This window comes from Orbicella franksi, chromosome 1 (assembly GCF_964199315.1).
Source record: "Orbicella franksi chromosome 1, jaOrbFran1.1, whole genome shotgun sequence".
NCBI classification, from domain to species: domain Eukaryota; kingdom Metazoa; phylum Cnidaria; class Anthozoa; order Scleractinia; family Merulinidae; genus Orbicella; species Orbicella franksi.
Window position 1 is genome coordinate 4,420,982 of NC_138145.1, and position 18,460 is coordinate 4,439,441.

Sequence of the window (18,460 nt, forward strand, 5' to 3'; positions counted from 1 at the left end):
TCCGTTTTCCAGACGCCCAGGCTCGTACACACGAATTCCAAGCCAAGATGCGACGGGTGAGCCCTAATTCAGATGGGCTTCGACCTTTTCCAACTCATCAAGAGAAGTTTTTGCGAAGTTTTCTGGAATGGTCTTGAGTTTGTAGAAACTCTTGGCGAGACTTCAGGCTTCTTTTGTGCAACGGTCTGTGCGCGCCCCTCGGTGCACAGCGATGCACCGCCACAGGCACAGGTTGTCGTTATACACGTCCAAAGATACCATCGCCCGGCTATGGGCAAAGTTGCGCAGCCAGTCAGGCAAGGGCCCTGTTCCCACCAACGGCTTCCTGTCAATCACAACCTTCAGGTCTACGTTGAAAAAGGCTTCGAACATCCACTTTGTGTTGGGCCTGTCGACTTTTTCATTGTCGAGACGCAGTTCTTCCTTGCGGTTAAGCCATTTTTCCGCGTCTTCCAGTTTGTCAAACCACTGTGAGCCCTTGGGGTTCGAGAAGTACACAATAATCGTTCCATCCTAAATGTTGCGCAACTGGTACGCGAAAACGTGCCTCAGATAGAACGACGTGCTTACTGTTTCACGTATCCTCGCCATAAAGTGTGGTGTGAGGTTTCTCCCCAGACCTTTGATGAAGCGCCAGCGAATGAAACGCTGGCCTGTAGTCTCTTCCCCTTCTTTCTCTGCGTCATCGAACAGATCCAGAATCTCCTTCTGGTAGTCTGTCACTGTTAGGGTTTTCCGCGCAGGGAAGGGGTCGTACTCCCTCAGAAGCGCTTGCGCTTTTCTCGACTTTCTTTCCCGTGGAGGGGGTCTTGGTTGGTAAGGTTTCGGAAGTAGAGGCTCTTTCAGACGCGCCTGCGCTTCTTGAGAAATAGGCTCTTCCAGCACGTTCTGGGTAACCTTTCTTGCCTCTGGCGCGTTTTCTGCGAGAAGGCGATCCGGATACTGCAATGTCGCCGGATCTATTCTTGCCAGCTCTTCTTCCAGGGCATACCTTTGGTTGGTGGAGGACATAGTGCCTGGCGGTATAACAAAGACCCCCATTTCTCCAATTGGGTTGTCTTTAGCTCGAGCAAAACGAGAGCGAAAGTTTTCTTCGCTTTTTCGCGCTTCCGAATTAACCACTTACTTACTTTTCTCCCTCCGCAGCCCCTGCATAACCTGTAGTCGCACAGAACCCCGACCCCGCATACCAGACATTTGGCCGGCATTCGCATTCCTTTCTTCAACTGATAGTTGTGCTGCTTGCAATAAGCGCCGACACAACGCTTTCCGCAGCTTTCTTTCCGGCCCCGCATCGGCCCCGCGTACATGTTTGTCGCTCGAGACATCGCGGCTCGGGCGGTATAACAGCGGGCTCGCTTGTTTCCAATTGGTGTCACTCCCCCTTTCCCTTAAGTTGTAAGTAGTATATAGGGAATTAACCAAATACTATTTTGTACCACAGCCTTTTTCCCGTGTTTTGAATCCCCCAAGCTTAACTCCCGATACTTGTGAGGGAGTTAAGCTTGGGGGATCAAAACACGGAAAAAAGGGCTGTGGTGCAAAATGGTATTTGGCTAATCCCCTATATACCACTGATCAAACTTTTAATGAAAGCAATTTTTATTTTGACAATGGTGGGAGAACATTTTTATCGATTAACTAACTGATTGATAAAAGCAAATTTTGATTTATGACTGAGCTGGAATTGAGATCAAAATATTAGAAGTATCTCACCACAAAGCCTTGATATTTTGATTTCCACTCCTGCGGGAGGTACCGCACCACTTCTGACAACACTAGACCAGACCAAAAGGCAATGGGCGATTGCAAACAGTTGCTGACTTCTTAACATCGCCATTGTTTTAAAAATCCAAGGGCTGAGAACAAAACCTGAGTAGAAATTCAAGATCTAATGTTAATCAAGGAACAACTATAAAATATTCACTGTGGCAAAGTAAGATCCATGTTGATTTTATCCTTGTGTTACGAAAAGGAAGTATTGTTTTTGAGTGTGGTTTGAGAGTATAAGCGGGCTCGCAATTTGAAACCGAAACGTAGCGAGTAGTCTTCATTTTCACTATACCTCCCCTCTGGTTAACAAATCTCTTATCATAGCCCATATCATCTATCAACCGATTTTCAAACCAGATTCAAAAGCAAAGGCAAAGAAAGCTTTAAAGCTAATAAACTTGTTGCTGTTGAATGCTTTATTTTAGTGGTCAAATCGCTTTAAACCTACACCCAGCTATTTCTCAGGGATGCCACTTGAAAGAAAAGAAACAAATATTTAACATGAACATAATAGGGTTAAGAATTCCGACTGGTGGAAGGCACACCGTATTTACATGCGTGGCTGAGCAGTTGAATTAGGGTCTAGCGAGACACAACTCCTGTTTAGTGGTCAAAGCAGGACTGGAACCCGCTATCTCCAAATTTCAAGTCCGGAGCCCTAACAACTCGGCCATGCTGCCTCCTCTTGTAGCTCAAGAAAGCAGCCTGTATATCTGTCAGATACAGCTGTTTCCGCGGTAGGCACTTGGGGACTGGTGTTATTTTGTTTTTGTTTTTTGTGTGTGTGAAAGCTAAATAACAGGATTCGCGTATTCCTACTTTCAATTAGTATTGGTTTCAATAGTTATGGACTGCCCACTGTTTCTGAATGATGAGAATTTCAGAGAACGTTTATCTTAAGTTTCCTGGCTGTAGTGATCCTAGCGGGTACTTATCCCCCCCCCCCCCCCTCCCCTGGAACTTCATTAAGTAACGGTACGTAAAGTGGTTTCGTTTCACCAACACTTAGTCACTGCTGAAATGAACTTCACGATTTCTGGAATGTTTAGCCCTGAGACTGATTTTGGTGAGCTTTACTGAAACTCCAAGACGATATCTACAGTTAAAGAATGCTTAAATTAACTAACTGGTTCTCTTATCCGTCACAAAATATACATTCCTAACCATGAAAACCGCAGGACAATACCTACCTTAAACATGCAAATGTAGTTTGCGATGAGAATTCGATACCCATTCTTAAATGAAAGAAAAACTTTAACAAGCAGGAATATTTCAAAATTATCCTTATTATCCATTTATGGAAATTTAAACACAATAGTAGTAGTGGTAAGTATTAAATTTAGCCATTGGCTCAATTTACTTCTTAAAATCATTTAAGATAAAGGAGCGTATTGTGTGTTTCCGGCGAAATATTAATTTTAGCCTTCTTCGCAAGTCGCTTACTTGTCAAGAACCGTCTGGAATAACATCCGTACTTTCGATCCTCTTTCGAAGTCTTTATTTCCGCGTCTGTTTTCATTAAAGACAGAGCTCACTCTGAATTTTCCCTTAGTTTAATTCTGAAATCGTGCGGTTCAACTTCGAGTTGATCACAGGCTTAAATTGGTCCACAGCGTATTGTAAAGACTGCTGGATTCATACCCAACCTACGTTTTTTTCAGGTGAAATTTTAATGTTGCTACATTAGTAGTTATGAAGTAATATTGATTTGATTTTTCATTTACAGATGAGTTTGAATAACCGATGAGTTTCCGATGAGCCTTGTTTTTGCATATCAGCTCAGGTTTTCATTTTGGGCGGGAACGTGTTTATCGCATAAAAGATACATTTATAAAATCCTTTGCCTATGGGTTATCGGTTGATTTTTCATAATCTTCTTTTTTTAAGAAATGGTAAACATCCACTGTGTTAGTTAACTACGGAGTTTCCTTCCCAAGGATGCAACTGAGAAAAGAGAGATGCTAGGAAGTTAGCGTTTTAAGACAAAAATCCAACTTGTTTATATTTGTCTGCTTCGATTTTTTGGAACACTGTTTTCTTCTCATACTCACTCAGGTTTTTGTATGTTAAAATGAACTCTTGAGAAGTTCATCATTCTTTAGCGTCAATGAACTTTTCATTAACTTTAACGAAAACTTTCTTTGTCTTTTAAGGACGGGAAGTGCAATGCAGATGTAACCCTCCTCCTCAGAATATATAAAAGATAGTCTTTATTTCCGTCAACGTTCCTAACAGTAAAATCTCGGTATATGTAATCGAGGCTCTGTTATGACGAACACATTCTCCAAATCGCTTGGTGCTTCTTTACGGTGTCGGCGTCTCACTGTATTTCACTTTTTCGGCTTATTCCATGTCATTTACCATACGGACAACCTTTAGTAAACTCGAAACCAAAAAGTTGGAAACCAAGACCGAGAAGTAGAACTGACGACCACAAAGTCCAACTAGTCAATTCAACAGGCAATATTAAAGAGATAGAGCTTTTTGACCAAGGTTCGTTATCCACATCTGTGACCGAAATGCCTTGAAGGTTGGTTAAATTAATTCGCGGTTAGGAAACTAACCATTAATATAAAAGATTTAAACCTAAAGGACACTCGAAAAAGCACGCGGCGACTTAATTTTTACTCTATTCGAGACTGTGACAAAAGTGGCTGCGTCGGCGCCTCGAGTTGACAAGTTATTTAATTAGTAGAGATCATTGTAAGAAGAAATAAGCAAGTCGTTTGGAACAAGGAACACGTTTATATTGTATATTTGATCAGCAGTAACAAGCTATTGAATTCTGTAAACAGCAGATAACATCTCTTCGCATATGCTAGGGGCTATTTCAAAAAAATATATACAAACGCAGTCACTCTAGCGTTCTTTGCACTAAAGAGGTGAAGTACTGTTACACGAAACATGAAACTAACTTTTGTCCCCAACAAAACTGACAGCGAAGAATCACACGGCATTTAAGGTGGATCGATATAGTTTTTTCTGGACCATACCTAGCATTTCCAGTTGACGTTTGCCTTACTCTGACCAATGTGGAAATTACCCAGTTTTTGGAGAAAGATTACAGTTTAGTTGAATAATTTTTTTTAGGTAATCGATATTTCCATGGAAACGATAAACCAAAAATATGATAATCGGTAAAGCATAAATTTTGTACGAACCATTAAATGAGATTTTCGCTCTATCGAGCATACCTTATGGGGAATCGTGGCTGAAAAGCCGTATAAGTGTCAAAGTAAATAAAGCTCCTCAACGGATTCCGGAATCTTAAGTTGATATCTCTGTAACTGATACGAAGTATTTGGTTTTCACTCATCACCTGGACGTCGTCATGTTTACTTTATGGTAATTTATGACGCCATTGCGCATGTTTTAATTGTCCCTCATTTTCCTCGCTGCTTCCGGTTTGGCCGGTTGTCGATGTCACGAGACGGTGATCTGGGATGTCATGGTAGGGGTGATAGTTCTGAAGCACCATTCAGGCTTTGCTCCATCAAACCATCTTCCGCGTCCGTAAGAGCGCAGTACGAAGGTGGTTCTGGTGTCGTGTCGTTACCATATGGCTTCACTAGGTCCGCCCGCCTTCAACAGTGCACAAAAGTACTTGCCTCACCCCACCCCAACCCGGGTCCCTTCCTCGCCACACGACTGTTTAATTCAATGATATTTATTAATTATTAAAGTTTATCCGCTGGCACTAGCAGCGATTTAGTGATTTAGAGGACGGCAGACCTTTAAGTCAGCACAATAGGGCACTGCTCTAGAAAAAGGTCGACCCGAGTTTCAACAAAGAATAATTCTTTATTATTTTCCCCATAGCATTGAAATTTGAAGGTGCGCGCTCTAAATGTGCAGCCTTAATGTATTAGCTTATAGTGCGAGTTCTAAAAGGCGAAAAGAGTCTCGAAGTAAATTTCATTTACCGAACATTTCTTTCTTTCAGCAGATAGCCATGGGTTCTGTCGTGATTTTAATTCGCGTGATCCAAATTATCTTGGTCCGGTGGCTTGCGGTGACGGGTGAAAGTGTTTGTCAAGAAGACAACTGTTTCTGTGCTTCTTTTGGCAAGACGAGGATAAAAGTTAAATGTAACTTTACTAGGCACGTACCGAGTGGGATCCCATCAAATACCGCGCTGCTGTAAGTTTGATGTTAATGAAACTTTATTAAACACAGATCGATTACAAAAAAAAAGAAAGAAAGAAAAAAAGCTACTTGCCCTAAGAAAAAAACAAACACTATGAACGTACTTCACTTGCAATACACTACTTATAGATAAAATTCCTTATTAGGATTTAGACCGCCAACAGGAGAATTGTCCATTGCTTTCATACAATTAACTCGAGCACATAACAACTACAAGCAAAAGGTTAAAAAGAAACTATTTATAATACTTACAATTGCACAGCTTAGATTCCTTACTTTACAAAGCATTGATTAATTACATTACGTACAAAGTTTTGTTTTAGAATATTACTTACACTGTTTAAACTATTTAGAGTCTTTACTGAAACTTCATTAGGATAGAGATTTTTCCTCAGGGAAGCATTGAAGCTCAAGTGGCTTTACACGCAACGAGCGTGAAAACATTATGGACTGGATGGCATATCTAAAAATTAGGATTAACATGAGAATATGGCCTATATGGGGATTAATTTTCTTAGTCTTCATCCTGTAGTGTCTCAATATATTCTCACTTCCTTGACAATGTGTCTGCTTGTTCCTTTAGAAATCTTTCGGGATGTTCTTTGGATTCCATTTTTGAAGACTCGTTTAGAAATCTTACGTTACTGAGCAAACTGTAAGTAGAAATTATACCAAATTCATTATTTGACCGACTATGCTCCTTACCTGACTAAACTATAATCTGAGCTAAGGGTAATAATTTAAATCGTCACATCTTTGAGTTGACTAAGTTTTGCAGTCCAATTCTCTTCCAGGGACCTTTCAAGGAACTTCATTCAGTTTATTCCACCGAATACCTTCCGGAATTTGACGTCACTAAAGATATTGTAAGCAAAAATTTTTCATCAAAAATTTCAATGTGATAGCTAGTTCACTAATATATCACACGTTTTTCTCGAACAATACATGAAATGATAATAAATGGTAATCGTTGATACAAGTAAAATTAACAATTTACACCACGAGTGATATTTCAAAATTGCTCGAGCCCTTAGGCACGAGTAGAGTAAATCCTTAAATTGCAAGAGCTTTCATACCATTTCTTATTCTAATATAAAACTGCAGCAGAGTCTGAAGAACTTTACAATGGTTCCTACAATGTAGAACCTTGTTGTAGTTTTTATCTGTTTTATTAGATTCAACATTTCCGCGGATTTTATATATAGAGCAAAAAGTACAAGCCCTCTATATTGTTCGACTGAATATTAAGCTACCACTTTCCATATATAGCCTTAAGTGCCCTGCGGGGCAGGATGAGGAATGAGCATGAGCACTTTCCTTATAAATGTATGAAAAGTTTCGAAGGAAAATTGCTGACCTTTGTAATTGCGACCTTTGTAACGCGGTACCGTAGTCAGCAAAACGTATTAACGAGAGGATAACAAGAGAACTATATGGAATACGAGTGTTCTTCAATTTTCCTCTATACGAGGTTTCATTCTGAAACTTGGCCACATCACTAATTTTGAGACCTTCTTTTTAATCTTATCGATTATTTTTCGATTAGGTAAAAATTGCAAAAAAATTAGGAATCTAAAACGTGTTGAAAATTCCACCGCAAGGAAAGGATTTCACCCGCTTGCAGGCGCTTTTGCCTTTTGCCAACCACAAAGCAGGCCACACAAGAGTGATTTTGGTGCACGTGATCGAATATGATGTCAATTTATTTTTATCTCGTTCCATTTTACTCCTCGGAAGGGTTTGGGGACTGCTCTCGTCGCGCTCGTTTGCTGAAGCACGTTTAATAAGTTAAGCAAACACCGTGAGCAAACAACTTTCTGGCGTAAATAAGGCCACCAGCGTGACGTTTATTTTTCTCAAATATCCTATCTTAAAATAACAAACATTTGATGATATCTTCAGCAAGGGTGGGGCACGAAAAAACCGCCACATAGACAATCAACTCACAAGGTATTTGGCTGGAGCAGGGGAGGTGGAGGAAAACCTGAAAGTTCTTTTATGCCTGGCGTTGCCGTTGAATGGCGAGGAGGCCGAAATTAACAGTGCACGCAATCTAAGTAATATCAGTGCGCCCGCCCACTTTCATCTGATTGGAGGTTCCTAAGTGATCTGCCATTCCTGCTCCACCCAAATAACCTTGACCTCTATTACCAACAGTCAAGAAAATGGCTCGATATAAAATGACATTATATGTGCTGTATATGTTTGTTTTTTATCAGCAAGAAGCATCGCTATTTGTCTTAAGCAAAATTATTTTGCGAGAGAGAGTAATTTAGCTTTCTGCTGAGCTGAGAAAACATCACCGAAACGAGTCGCTTTTTGCAGATTGTCATTCAGTTACTTTGCAAATCTGAAGCTCTCGCAGACTGTTGCATTTGCAATAAGCATGTTTTGTTAATATTTTTTCATCTCAGAAATTTGGAAGACAACCGCATTACAGGAGGGTTTCATCTCCCAGAAAGCGTGAAACAGATGTGAGTTATAATATAATTGATGATATAAAGATATTGTTTATTTGTAATCTATGGGATAAACAGTATCATGGACAGTAAAGGCTCCAAGAGTAAAAACGATATTTTTAATAAACTGTATGCTATGACAACAACAACAACAACAACAGCAACATACAACTTATTCATTATTTACCTTTCCCTCAGTTTTCTGGCTTACAACTCGCTCCTTTCTGCTGACTTGAATCTTATTCTGAAAGGATTAAAACAGCTTCGCGTCATGTAAGTGTTTATTTTTTTCTTGAAGATAAGAAAAAGAAGGGGAAGGCTGATGGAATGTGAGAGGAGAGAGGTCAATAGATGTAAGGCGGAGGCTAGAGGGCTGATAATTTTACCACTAAAAAACGGGCTAACGTTAAGCAAAAATAAATTAAACTTATATGTGAGTATTTCTTCGGATTTTTAACAAAAAATGATATCTTTAAGAGTTCAGTAAATGATATGCTTGCCGGTTTCAAGCCTCGTGAAGCTTCTTGTTCACTTGGATAATTCCTTACAGGAATATCGATTGGAATGAAAGGATAGGACCAACTCTCTCGTCAGATGTTTTTGCTGGTTTTGTCAAGATGGAGCGCCTGTAAGTTTAGATCTGCATACGGATGACATATGGCTGCTGTGAAACTGTTGAATAGAGAGCTAAGTATAGCGATTCCCTATTTTTAACATAGTTTAATGATTTTACTTTATAGTAAATAAGTGGCAGCGTTCTTGGTTTCCATGACGTCGCTTAATTTACCAATTTTAACTCGTTCTACCTGGAACTATGTAAGGCATTTACCCAACTAATCATAAAAATTACAATTTCCTCGATTGTGATTGCTTTAAAAAACTCCTATTTTCCACAAATTTACTTGCCAAGTTGTTATCGGACAGTTTGTTATTGGACAGTTTGTTATTGGACAGTTCAATAAACCAATCACATTCAAATTTGTAGTTTAAATCAACCAATAACATTCAAAGATGTAGTTACGTGCGTGCGTGCGCGCACTTGCTTTTGTGTTTTTGGCGCCTAATTGCAGGTAGGAGGCGCGGTGGCCTTAGCATGTTTCCATCTCCTTTGTAGGTATTTTAATGCAAGTTTTCCTTTCTTTCATAACTTGGCTATTCTTCTTTTCTCGGAAATTGTAATTTTTATGATTAATTGGTAATATGACTTCGTGTCGTTCAATTCGGTCTGTAGTCATACTCGTGATAAATAAATGGGACTCCCGCTGCTCGATCGTCCGCTTTTGTTATCACTCTTATGATAACCGACCGAATTAGACCACTCAGTCTTATTACCATTACTTATTTCTTGATTTATTGTTCATGAGGGATGACCACATGAAGCTTGTTTCCAAGAAGACAAAAGCTGGCTCAGTACTATCATTTTTATAATTCTTTTTTCAGCTCCAACCATAGACAATGTTTTCTTCTCGTCGCGATTGTGCCAGGTTGCGAAAATGACGACATCGAGCGTCTTCACACTTAATGAGATTTGCATAGCTAATCATATGATTTCCAGTGCAATTTGGAATAAACAAGCACGCGCATATTTTTCAAACGCTAACAATTTGTAGTCTTTGGAAAATTTACTTATTATTATTATTTATATATTTATTCCAAATTGTAAGAGGATTTGATGAATGTGATCATGTGATTACTTGTTAACCCTCGGACGTACAAGGGGGATGGATGTCCCCCTCCTATAAGGTTTTTTTAAAGTTTTGAACAGGCGATTTGCACTAATAGCTGAAACTTTTAGTAGCTGTTCCTTCATTCTCTGTCTGAATTTTGATATGTTAGTTGTGTGTCCATCATTTTTGACGTTGCCATGGCACCCATCAAATTCTATGTAGTTCTGACTAATAATCAGCTTTTTTGAGATCATTCTGTAGTTTTTCCAGTTTTCTTCGTCAAATAGCAAGAATTCATGATTCTGTACATTTAATAATCGTTCTGGCTTGATTTTGTGTTAATTTCTTTTGTTTCTTGACTTTTTTAAAAAAATAGTGAAGTTGGCGGATCCAAGATGGCGGGTCATTACCAACAAAAATGGTATCATCTCGTAGAGCAAGCTCAGGGCTATGTATTATTTGTTACCTTCATAAGGGTTCGGTTGATCTTCGGAGGTGCTCGGGAAACGTCCAATTACTTTCGGCTATCGTCGTAAGGCTTTGCATGCACTTCGTCCGCCTTCGAAATACCTCGGATTACCGTCGGTAGTCATGAGCGGCTTCATACTAACTTCGGATATCTTCGTTACAATTTATAATTTTCAAATTTGCACCGGTGCTACATGAAAACTGCACTCCTTTCTAGCCAATCAGAAGTGAGTGATGTTTTCAAGAGTATTATTACACCAATAATATTTGAACTAGCCAAACATATTGAATAACACAAGGCTGCGGTATGATTACACCGATAAGGTCACTCTAGGCGATATTATTAAGCGAAACCAAATTCCAGATTAGTTATTGTGAAACAAGAATGCGAAGAGCGTTGCTCATTTGAATCAGGTAAATGTAAAGGAAAAACTAAAGGAATTAGGTAACGACAAATTTCAGAACGGCACAGCCGAAAATTCAGCAGATTAAAGAGTCTGTTCTATCTTTAACCCGACATTTTAGAATTAGCACAGGTTATCGTATGAATGTGAGTGCAATTATGAGATTACACTAGGAGTGATATTTGAAAATTCTCTCAAAATTGCACGAGCTTTCAGGCGAGTGTAATTTGAAAGAATTTTGAAATATCACGAGTAGTAGAAATGCTCGAGCCTTCATACGATTACTCATTCATTATAAGACTGGGAAAATCACGAAAGCGCGCGCGTTAGTTTGCAGTGCAGTGAAAATTAAAAATTAACGATAAATTGTGCTGCTCTCAGCCGATCATGATGAAGCAATTTTCTCAGTTATATAATAAATTTAGGAACAGAAGAAAGAAAACAACCCCCTTGTTAGAAACAACTTGATTGAGGTGCTGGCTACCCAAAATAACGTGAGTTAAAAACGTCAGCCAGCCAATTTAAAGAAAAGACATTTTACATGTTTAGGTCAGGGACACAAACAAACAAACAAACATAGACACACACATAATAAGAGAATAAAACAGGTTAAGGTGATAACGAGTAGACTAAAGTTCTTACATTGCAAAAAGAGGTTCTTTACTTTCAAAAGATTCTAAACTTGAAGAGAAAGAAAAATGTAACACGGTTTTAGGGCTGTTACATTTCTCAATGTGTTTTGAATTGGAGTATCTAACTTTATTGTCGGGAATTAATGTAGGTTTAAATTCCCCCAAATCGAGAAAGGAGCTGATTTGTCAGGAGCAACAACGATTAGTGGTAGCGTTGGGCGTTAATGAGAGATTTTTCGGAAAAACCCCTTCGTTTCAAAAATATAGCTGATAATCCCTCATTCTACTTTTATCAATATATTTGTAAAACTCGCTGTCTACCTTCTTGAACTCTGCAGTTATTTCAAATAGCCAGCCCACCCTCTCGCTTTTTTTTTTAAAATAAGTTATCAAATAACTGTATGTTGCTCTTTCCTGCTAATTTATCAAGCAACTTCCGGAGTTTTTGTAGAAAAAATTAAAGTTTGTTTAAAAAACAAATGTGAGGATCAGGAGATAAATAAATATATAGCTATAAAGTAATCAAAATGTCATATGATGATAGCCTTATATGGGTCGTTTTTAGTGTAAATTGGTTTGAGTAGAATGTGGCAAAGAGAACTTTACTACAGACAAACAATTAAAGAAAACTTTATTTTAATCTCTTGAGTGAGAGAGTAAATCATAAAAGCTGGTGGTGGGAAAACGTTGCCCGCTTTTGCAATCGATAAGATAACTAAAACGCTGTGGCTATGCAGTGGCGGATCCAGACCTTGAGATAAGGGGGGAGAGGGCGGTTTTGTTTTGCTTACCCTGCCAGCTTTTCTTCCTTCTGTGATTTCTTCTTCTGTTACCCAAAATAAGAGGGATCGGACCCCCAAGCCCTCCCCTAGATCCGCCACTGCTATGTGACCGGCAACCGGTCAAGGTTTTAAATAGACTAAATGACCGGAAGTGAGAGGAATCGAGCCCGGGTCGCCCGCATTGCAAGCGATACTCATTATCATTTCGCCACCGAAACCGACTGTTAGCTTTCGGGATTTTTTAAGTAAATATAGTATCACCCTTACCATTATTGAAATCTAACCTTACACAGGCTAACCGGAGTGCTATTCAGGCTAATCGGAGTGCTTTTTAGGCTAAACTGCAAAAACGCTTTGACTGCCGGCCTATTAGTTCATTCAAAACCTTGACCAGCTGCCGGTCATTTAGACACTTCGTAGATAATATTACTGACGTAGTTAATTTGTTTCAAGATTGTTTACAAAATTTATTTCTTATTTATTTGTTTTTTAATTTTTAATTTTTTTATTATTATTATTTTTTATTTTTTATTGTCTTGCAATAGCTACAATTCTTACACAACTAATGACACAGTACTAACATTACTTACAAAATTACGCGTTCACAGCACTGTGCATTAATTACTATACTTTAACATCTAAATAGTACAGAGCTGTTCAAGATGTAGGGGAATTCACAAGATTGTAACTACAACTATATCAGAGGATACATTTTCGTTAATTGATATTTATCTAAAATATTTTATTATAATTAATTGATATTTTCCAGATTGTACTTAAGAGATAATTTATTGATGAATTCGTGCGTGTAAATGCCCTTACTATTGATTTTGTTTGAATATATGTAATGGCGCATAGATAGGGTAGTGTAGTTAAATTTTTTGATTATTTTTGTTTCTTTGGAGCTAGGAATAATACCGAACAAGAGTTCCTTGGTGGTAGGGGAGATCTGACAACAATTAGCTTCGTTAAACCATTGTGTAACTTTTTTTGCAAAGGACCTGGTAAACGGGTATTCAATAAAAGTGTACTCAATAGAGTCCTTACCCCACAATACAGGCATTCGTCATCACTCTTGATGCCGAATACAAATAGTTCTTTCCTAGTTATTACGATTCTGTAAATTAGTTTGAACTGACACTCTTTTAGCCTAGTTTCCTTACAAATATTTTTCGGTGACCTGAAAATACTGGTCCACGAATCCTTATTTATAGAAAGATTTCACTCCAACGTTTGGGGCCAGTTTGATCATGGGTGTGAGTCTTGGAGACAAGCAACTTATAGCAATGTCTTGACCTTGCCGTGCCAAAATTAATTTGTGCCGATTCATTCAGAAGAAAAATAGTGTCCTTACTGGTAAAGAACGATTTGTTAAAGGTGTCAGGTTGCTTGGCTATGGAGAGGAGGTGCTTAGGAATGGCGCTGAGCACTTGATAATATTGTAGAAAACTGGTTTTGCATGAATATTTAATGGCGAATGCTTGAAAAGGTAACAGATTATCGGTTTCATCTAAAAAATTCTTAATAGAAATGATACCCTTCTTGAACCAATCACTCCAAAAAATTGGTTTCCCGCCAATAAGTATTTCTTTGTTGTTGAATCATATTATATCTTGTTTTTGATAATAATCATAGAGATTTTTTAATTCATTAAAATTATCAAGAATCTTCTTGTAAAAAATGGTAAATTGTTGAAGTGTTTTGTATCGTAGTTACACCTTAAGAGAAAGTTTAGGCCACCCATTCTCTGAAAGAAATGGTTCGGGATGGTGCACCAGTTACTTTTATCCGATTTTATCAATCTAGGGATTCATGCAAGTTTTAAGACTTTGAACATAATATTTGTGTCGGTCATGCGTATTCCTCCTCTATCTTGGTCTTGATAAAGACCAGATCTTTTTATTTTATCTTTTTTGTTCCTCCATAGAAATCTAAACAATTTTGTTTTCTCTAAACCCACCGTTCCCCTCAGGAACTACAAGGTTTGAAACCGAATAAACTAATTGTGATAGGCCCAAGATTTTTAGTATCATTGCTCTTCTTTTAGTTTGGAGTTTCCAAATATTTTGGCGAAAATTAAGTTCGTTATTTCCTTTTTCATCGTAAGAGAAATGGATCCCAAAAATTTTCACTGGGCAATGAAACCATGAAATATTTAGGGGTTTGTTTTTATTATTCATCCATTTTCCTAACCAGATCGCCCTTTGTTTTCTTCACGTTTAAGAAAACACCCGCTAGTTTCCGAAAATCTTCCAATATTTTCTGTGCTTTTTCTAACGATCCTACGTCAGCATTAAATAGGGTAGTATCATCCGCAAACGTAGAGAGCTTGATTTCATTTCCAAATATCTTGATGCCTTTCAAGGTTGAGTCCTGGCGGATTACATTTGCAAGCAGTTCGGCTGAATGAATATAGAGGTAAGGGGAGAGAGGGCAGCCCTGGCGTACTCCTTTAGACGGTTTAAACCAGTTCGTTCTATTGCCGTTATTGACTACCGTACTCTCTATGTTTGAATAGAAAGTGCTGACCCAGCGTTTCATGTCAGTTTCAAAATTAAGGTAGTCTAGCGTTTTCATTATAAAGGGCCATTCGAGAGGATCAAAGGTCTTCCGAAAGTCTAGTGATGTTAATATGCCGGGGAGATTATGTGTTTTTGTTATTTCCATTAGATATTCTCCCCTATATGGCGTCCTTTAACAAAGCCTGTTTGATCCGAGTGAATTAGGGATGGGAGTATTGGTTCGAGACGTTTTGGAGTTACCTTGGCAGCAGTCTTAAAGTCGACGTTAAGTAGCGTAATCGGTCTTCAATTAGATAGTTCTAAGAGCGAGCCATCCTCTCTTGGAGTTAGCATGATTATTCCCCTTCGTTGAGAGATGCTAAGTTCGCCATTTGCATGTACTTCATTAAGAGTCGCTAATAAGTCATTGCCTAGTAGATCAAAGAAATATTTATAAAATTCGATTGTAAAACCGTCTTCTCCGGGGGCTTTATCATTCTGGAAGGTTTCTAATGCTTTTCTGCATTCGTCGTATGTTAGTGGACCTTCCAGATTGTGGCGATCTTCATCCATGAGAGTGGGGATTTCTAAATTACGGATAAATAAATTGCACTCTTCATCTAGAAGAAAATTTCCATCAGATGCATATAGATTTTTATAGAAAGTTTCAATTTGATGTAGAATGACGATTTCATTGTTAGTAGTTTTTTCATCTTGCAGTCTAAGCTCACTGATGGTCTTTTTGTTGTAGTTTCGTTTTTCTAAATTGAAGAAATACTTTGTTGGCCGCTCTCGGATTTCTTCTCAACGACATTTAGCTCTAAACATAGCCTGTTTACCTTTTTCTTCATAGATTGCTTTTAAGCTCAAATTTAAGATTTTCATATTCTTTTAGCGTGTCATCAATATCAGGGGAGTAGAAATTGTTACAGATGGTACTATCTAGAAGGTTAGGTTTCCACAGAATATCCTGTTCACGGTTATTAATACGTTTGGATTTACTTTTGGAATATGAGATCGTCGCCGATCTTATTTCCATTTTGATCATCTCCCAAAAGAGTCTCTTATCGGTTAAATGGCTATAATAGTTACGTGCTAGTGAGTACGCGTCACGAACCCTGTTGACATACTGCTCATCATTATATTTAGGAGGGTGTTGATGAATTTCCAAAATCCTGAGCCTCTGGGGCATTGGTTTGGTAATGATAATGAAATGAATATTGCGTCATGGTCAGGAGCAATTGCTAGATGGATCTGCGTGTTTTTAACACTTGGTGTGAGGTTTTTTGCAATTGAAAGAAGTCGATTCTAGATTTTACTTTTAAAGATTTTGACTCGAATGTAAACTTACGTAATTTGGGGTACCGTGCTCTCTGAATATCTACTAAATCAAACATTTCCATGGTCGTGGAGACGAGATTACTGTAGATTGTTTGCCTCCAAGGCGCACCCCCTATTTTGTGTTTTTTAGACAATGTGCAGTTTCAGTCACCACCAACAATTAATGAAGTAAGTTCCGTCTTTTCAATAATGCAGTTGTTAAGCTCTTGCATGAATTGTAGTTGATTGGCCTGGTTATTTGGTGCATAGATATTGCAAAGTGTGAGTTTATGACCATTCAGAGAAATCGTAATTAACACTATTCCGCCTGAGTTGTCGGAATAAGAATAATTGACTTGGGTTTGCGCCGTGGGATTAATTAAAATACAGAAACCCTTGCTATGCTTTGTGCCATGCGAGAGAAATAGCTCGCCACTCCATTCTTTTTTCCAGACGTTTTTATCACTTGGTTCAGAATATGTTCTTTCAGAAACGAAAAGATACTCCTTCTTTTAATCTGATCTCTAATTCCCCTAACGTTAAGAGAAAAAAACATCGAACTTACTAAGCGAATTGTGCAATTGCATACCAATAAATGATTAAAACAACTTACACAGACGCACACGCACACAAATAAACAATAGTTAGCCAAAAAAATACAGACCGACAAAAAAAAACAGACAAAAACAAAATACAAGTATAACTCTTAAAAAAAATAGTTTCAGAGTTTTTTCCTTTCGAATCCTTTTTATTGTTATTCATTCTTTTTCTTTTAGAAGCATTAGCGGCTGCAGTCTTCAACATATCGAGAATGGAACTTTTCGAGCGATGAACAATTTGACCAGTCTGTAAGTAAATAATTAGTTCTGTTTCTAAGCAACATTTCGATTTGATTTAGCAAGGATAAATTTCGAGTGCTTCAAAAATTTAGCTCATGCCGAAAAGCTTGCTTCAAGTGCTGTGACCTATCTGGCCCTAATTATTCGATTAACTCATTTAATATTTTATTTAATGAACCTGTTTTATCTACATATACAGCGACCTTTCCCTCAATGTGATCTCTCATTTACAACCTGGTGCATTGGAAGGACCCGGCGATCAACTATCGAGATTGTAAGTAACTCACCTTAAAATTTTCTCTCACTACCAAGCCACGACAATTCTGTTTGTGTAAATAGCTCAGCTCAAAATTGTCTCTCACTACCAAGCCACGACAATTCTGTTTCTGAAACTTATGAATCTTTATTTCATGAATTATAACTTGGGTCCTTAATCTTTATGTGAGTTGAATGGTGTGTTTTACAACAGGATGTTAGACCGGAACAAGCTAGAGACCATAGCTGATGGAACATTTGCACGATTTAGTAAACTCACTCATTGGTAAGCTCTGTCTCTACAGATTACTTGACGAATAGAGTCCATGTTGCCGTGCGTCTGCTCAGTAATAGATCACAAAGAGAGTGTAACTGATGTTCTTACCCCATCTTGATGTCTTCTGTGATCTATTACTGAACAGACGCACGGTAACATGGAAACTACTTGTTTCAGGCAATAAAGAAACAAAAAAGAATGTTTAGGAATCAATCAACATGCGAGAATAATTCAACATGTTATATGAAAATAAATAAACTAATCAATGAGAAGACACGCACGGCTTGAACTGTAAGTATTCCGGAGAGCTCCATACATTTCCTTCTACTTTTAGTACAAGGAATTTATATGGACTACCCAAACGCGGCGGGTGTTGCCACGTATGATCTTAGCGAGGTGTTTTTCCCGACAGTCTTCTATCAGGAAAATGTTATTGTATGAAAGCAGTCCAGAAACGAGCAGCAGGTCATACTTGTCATCGAGTTATTTCAAACAGGCATTGAATTTCCTTTAGAAGAAAGGACCTTCGTTTTGTACTCCTGAGAGAAGTTTGGAATATAATAATGCGTGTTTCGCTATCGGCGCATTGATAAGTAGCAAATGATAGTAACGCCGTCTTACATAGAACAAAACGTTAAGCTGCGAGATTACTTCTTTCGCGTTATATCGAGAGGTGTGTCACCCGCCAGAATTTTACGTTCAAGGAAGACTGTGAACCCAGTTCTGATGGACAAAACATTAAAGCTGCGTGATTGTTTATTTCACGTTACATCAAATTGTATGAGGCGAGTCAACCCGCCAGTTCTGATGGACAAAACATTAAAGCTGCGTGATTGTTTATTTCACGTTACATCAAATTGTATGAGGCGAGTCAACCCGCCAGTTCTGATGGACAAAACATTAAAGCTGCGTGATTGTTTATTTCACGTTCATCAAA

The 18,460-nt window shown here is 38.3% G+C and overlaps 1 protein-coding gene across 4 annotated transcripts in view; it reads left to right on the plus strand.

Annotated features, from left to right (window-relative positions):
- Window positions 1-3,261: 3,261 nt before the first annotated feature.
- Window positions 3,262-18,460, plus strand: part of LOC145486414 (uncharacterized) — a 47,642-nt gene continuing 32,443 nt past the window's right edge. For 2 of the 4 annotated variants that reach the window (XM_081465076.1, XM_081465090.1), the window contains exons 1-9: window positions 4,987-5,913; window positions 6,503-6,574; window positions 6,714-6,785; window positions 8,334-8,393; window positions 8,577-8,651; window positions 8,929-9,006; window positions 16,929-17,000; window positions 17,191-17,265; window positions 17,461-17,532. In XM_081465076.1, the coding sequence (XP_081321202.1) occupies window positions 5,621-5,913; window positions 6,503-6,574; window positions 6,714-6,785; window positions 8,334-8,393; window positions 8,577-8,651; window positions 8,929-9,006; window positions 16,929-17,000; window positions 17,191-17,265; window positions 17,461-17,532 (869 nt within the window). In that variant the 5' untranslated portion in view covers window positions 4,987-5,620. Of the gene's footprint in view, window positions 3,435-4,986; window positions 5,914-6,502; window positions 6,575-6,713; window positions 6,786-8,333; window positions 8,394-8,576; window positions 8,652-8,928; window positions 9,007-16,928; window positions 17,001-17,190; window positions 17,266-17,460; window positions 17,533-18,460 lie in introns of those variants that run through there. The other 2 variants (XM_081465100.1, XM_081465083.1) reach the window with 2 other exon arrangements.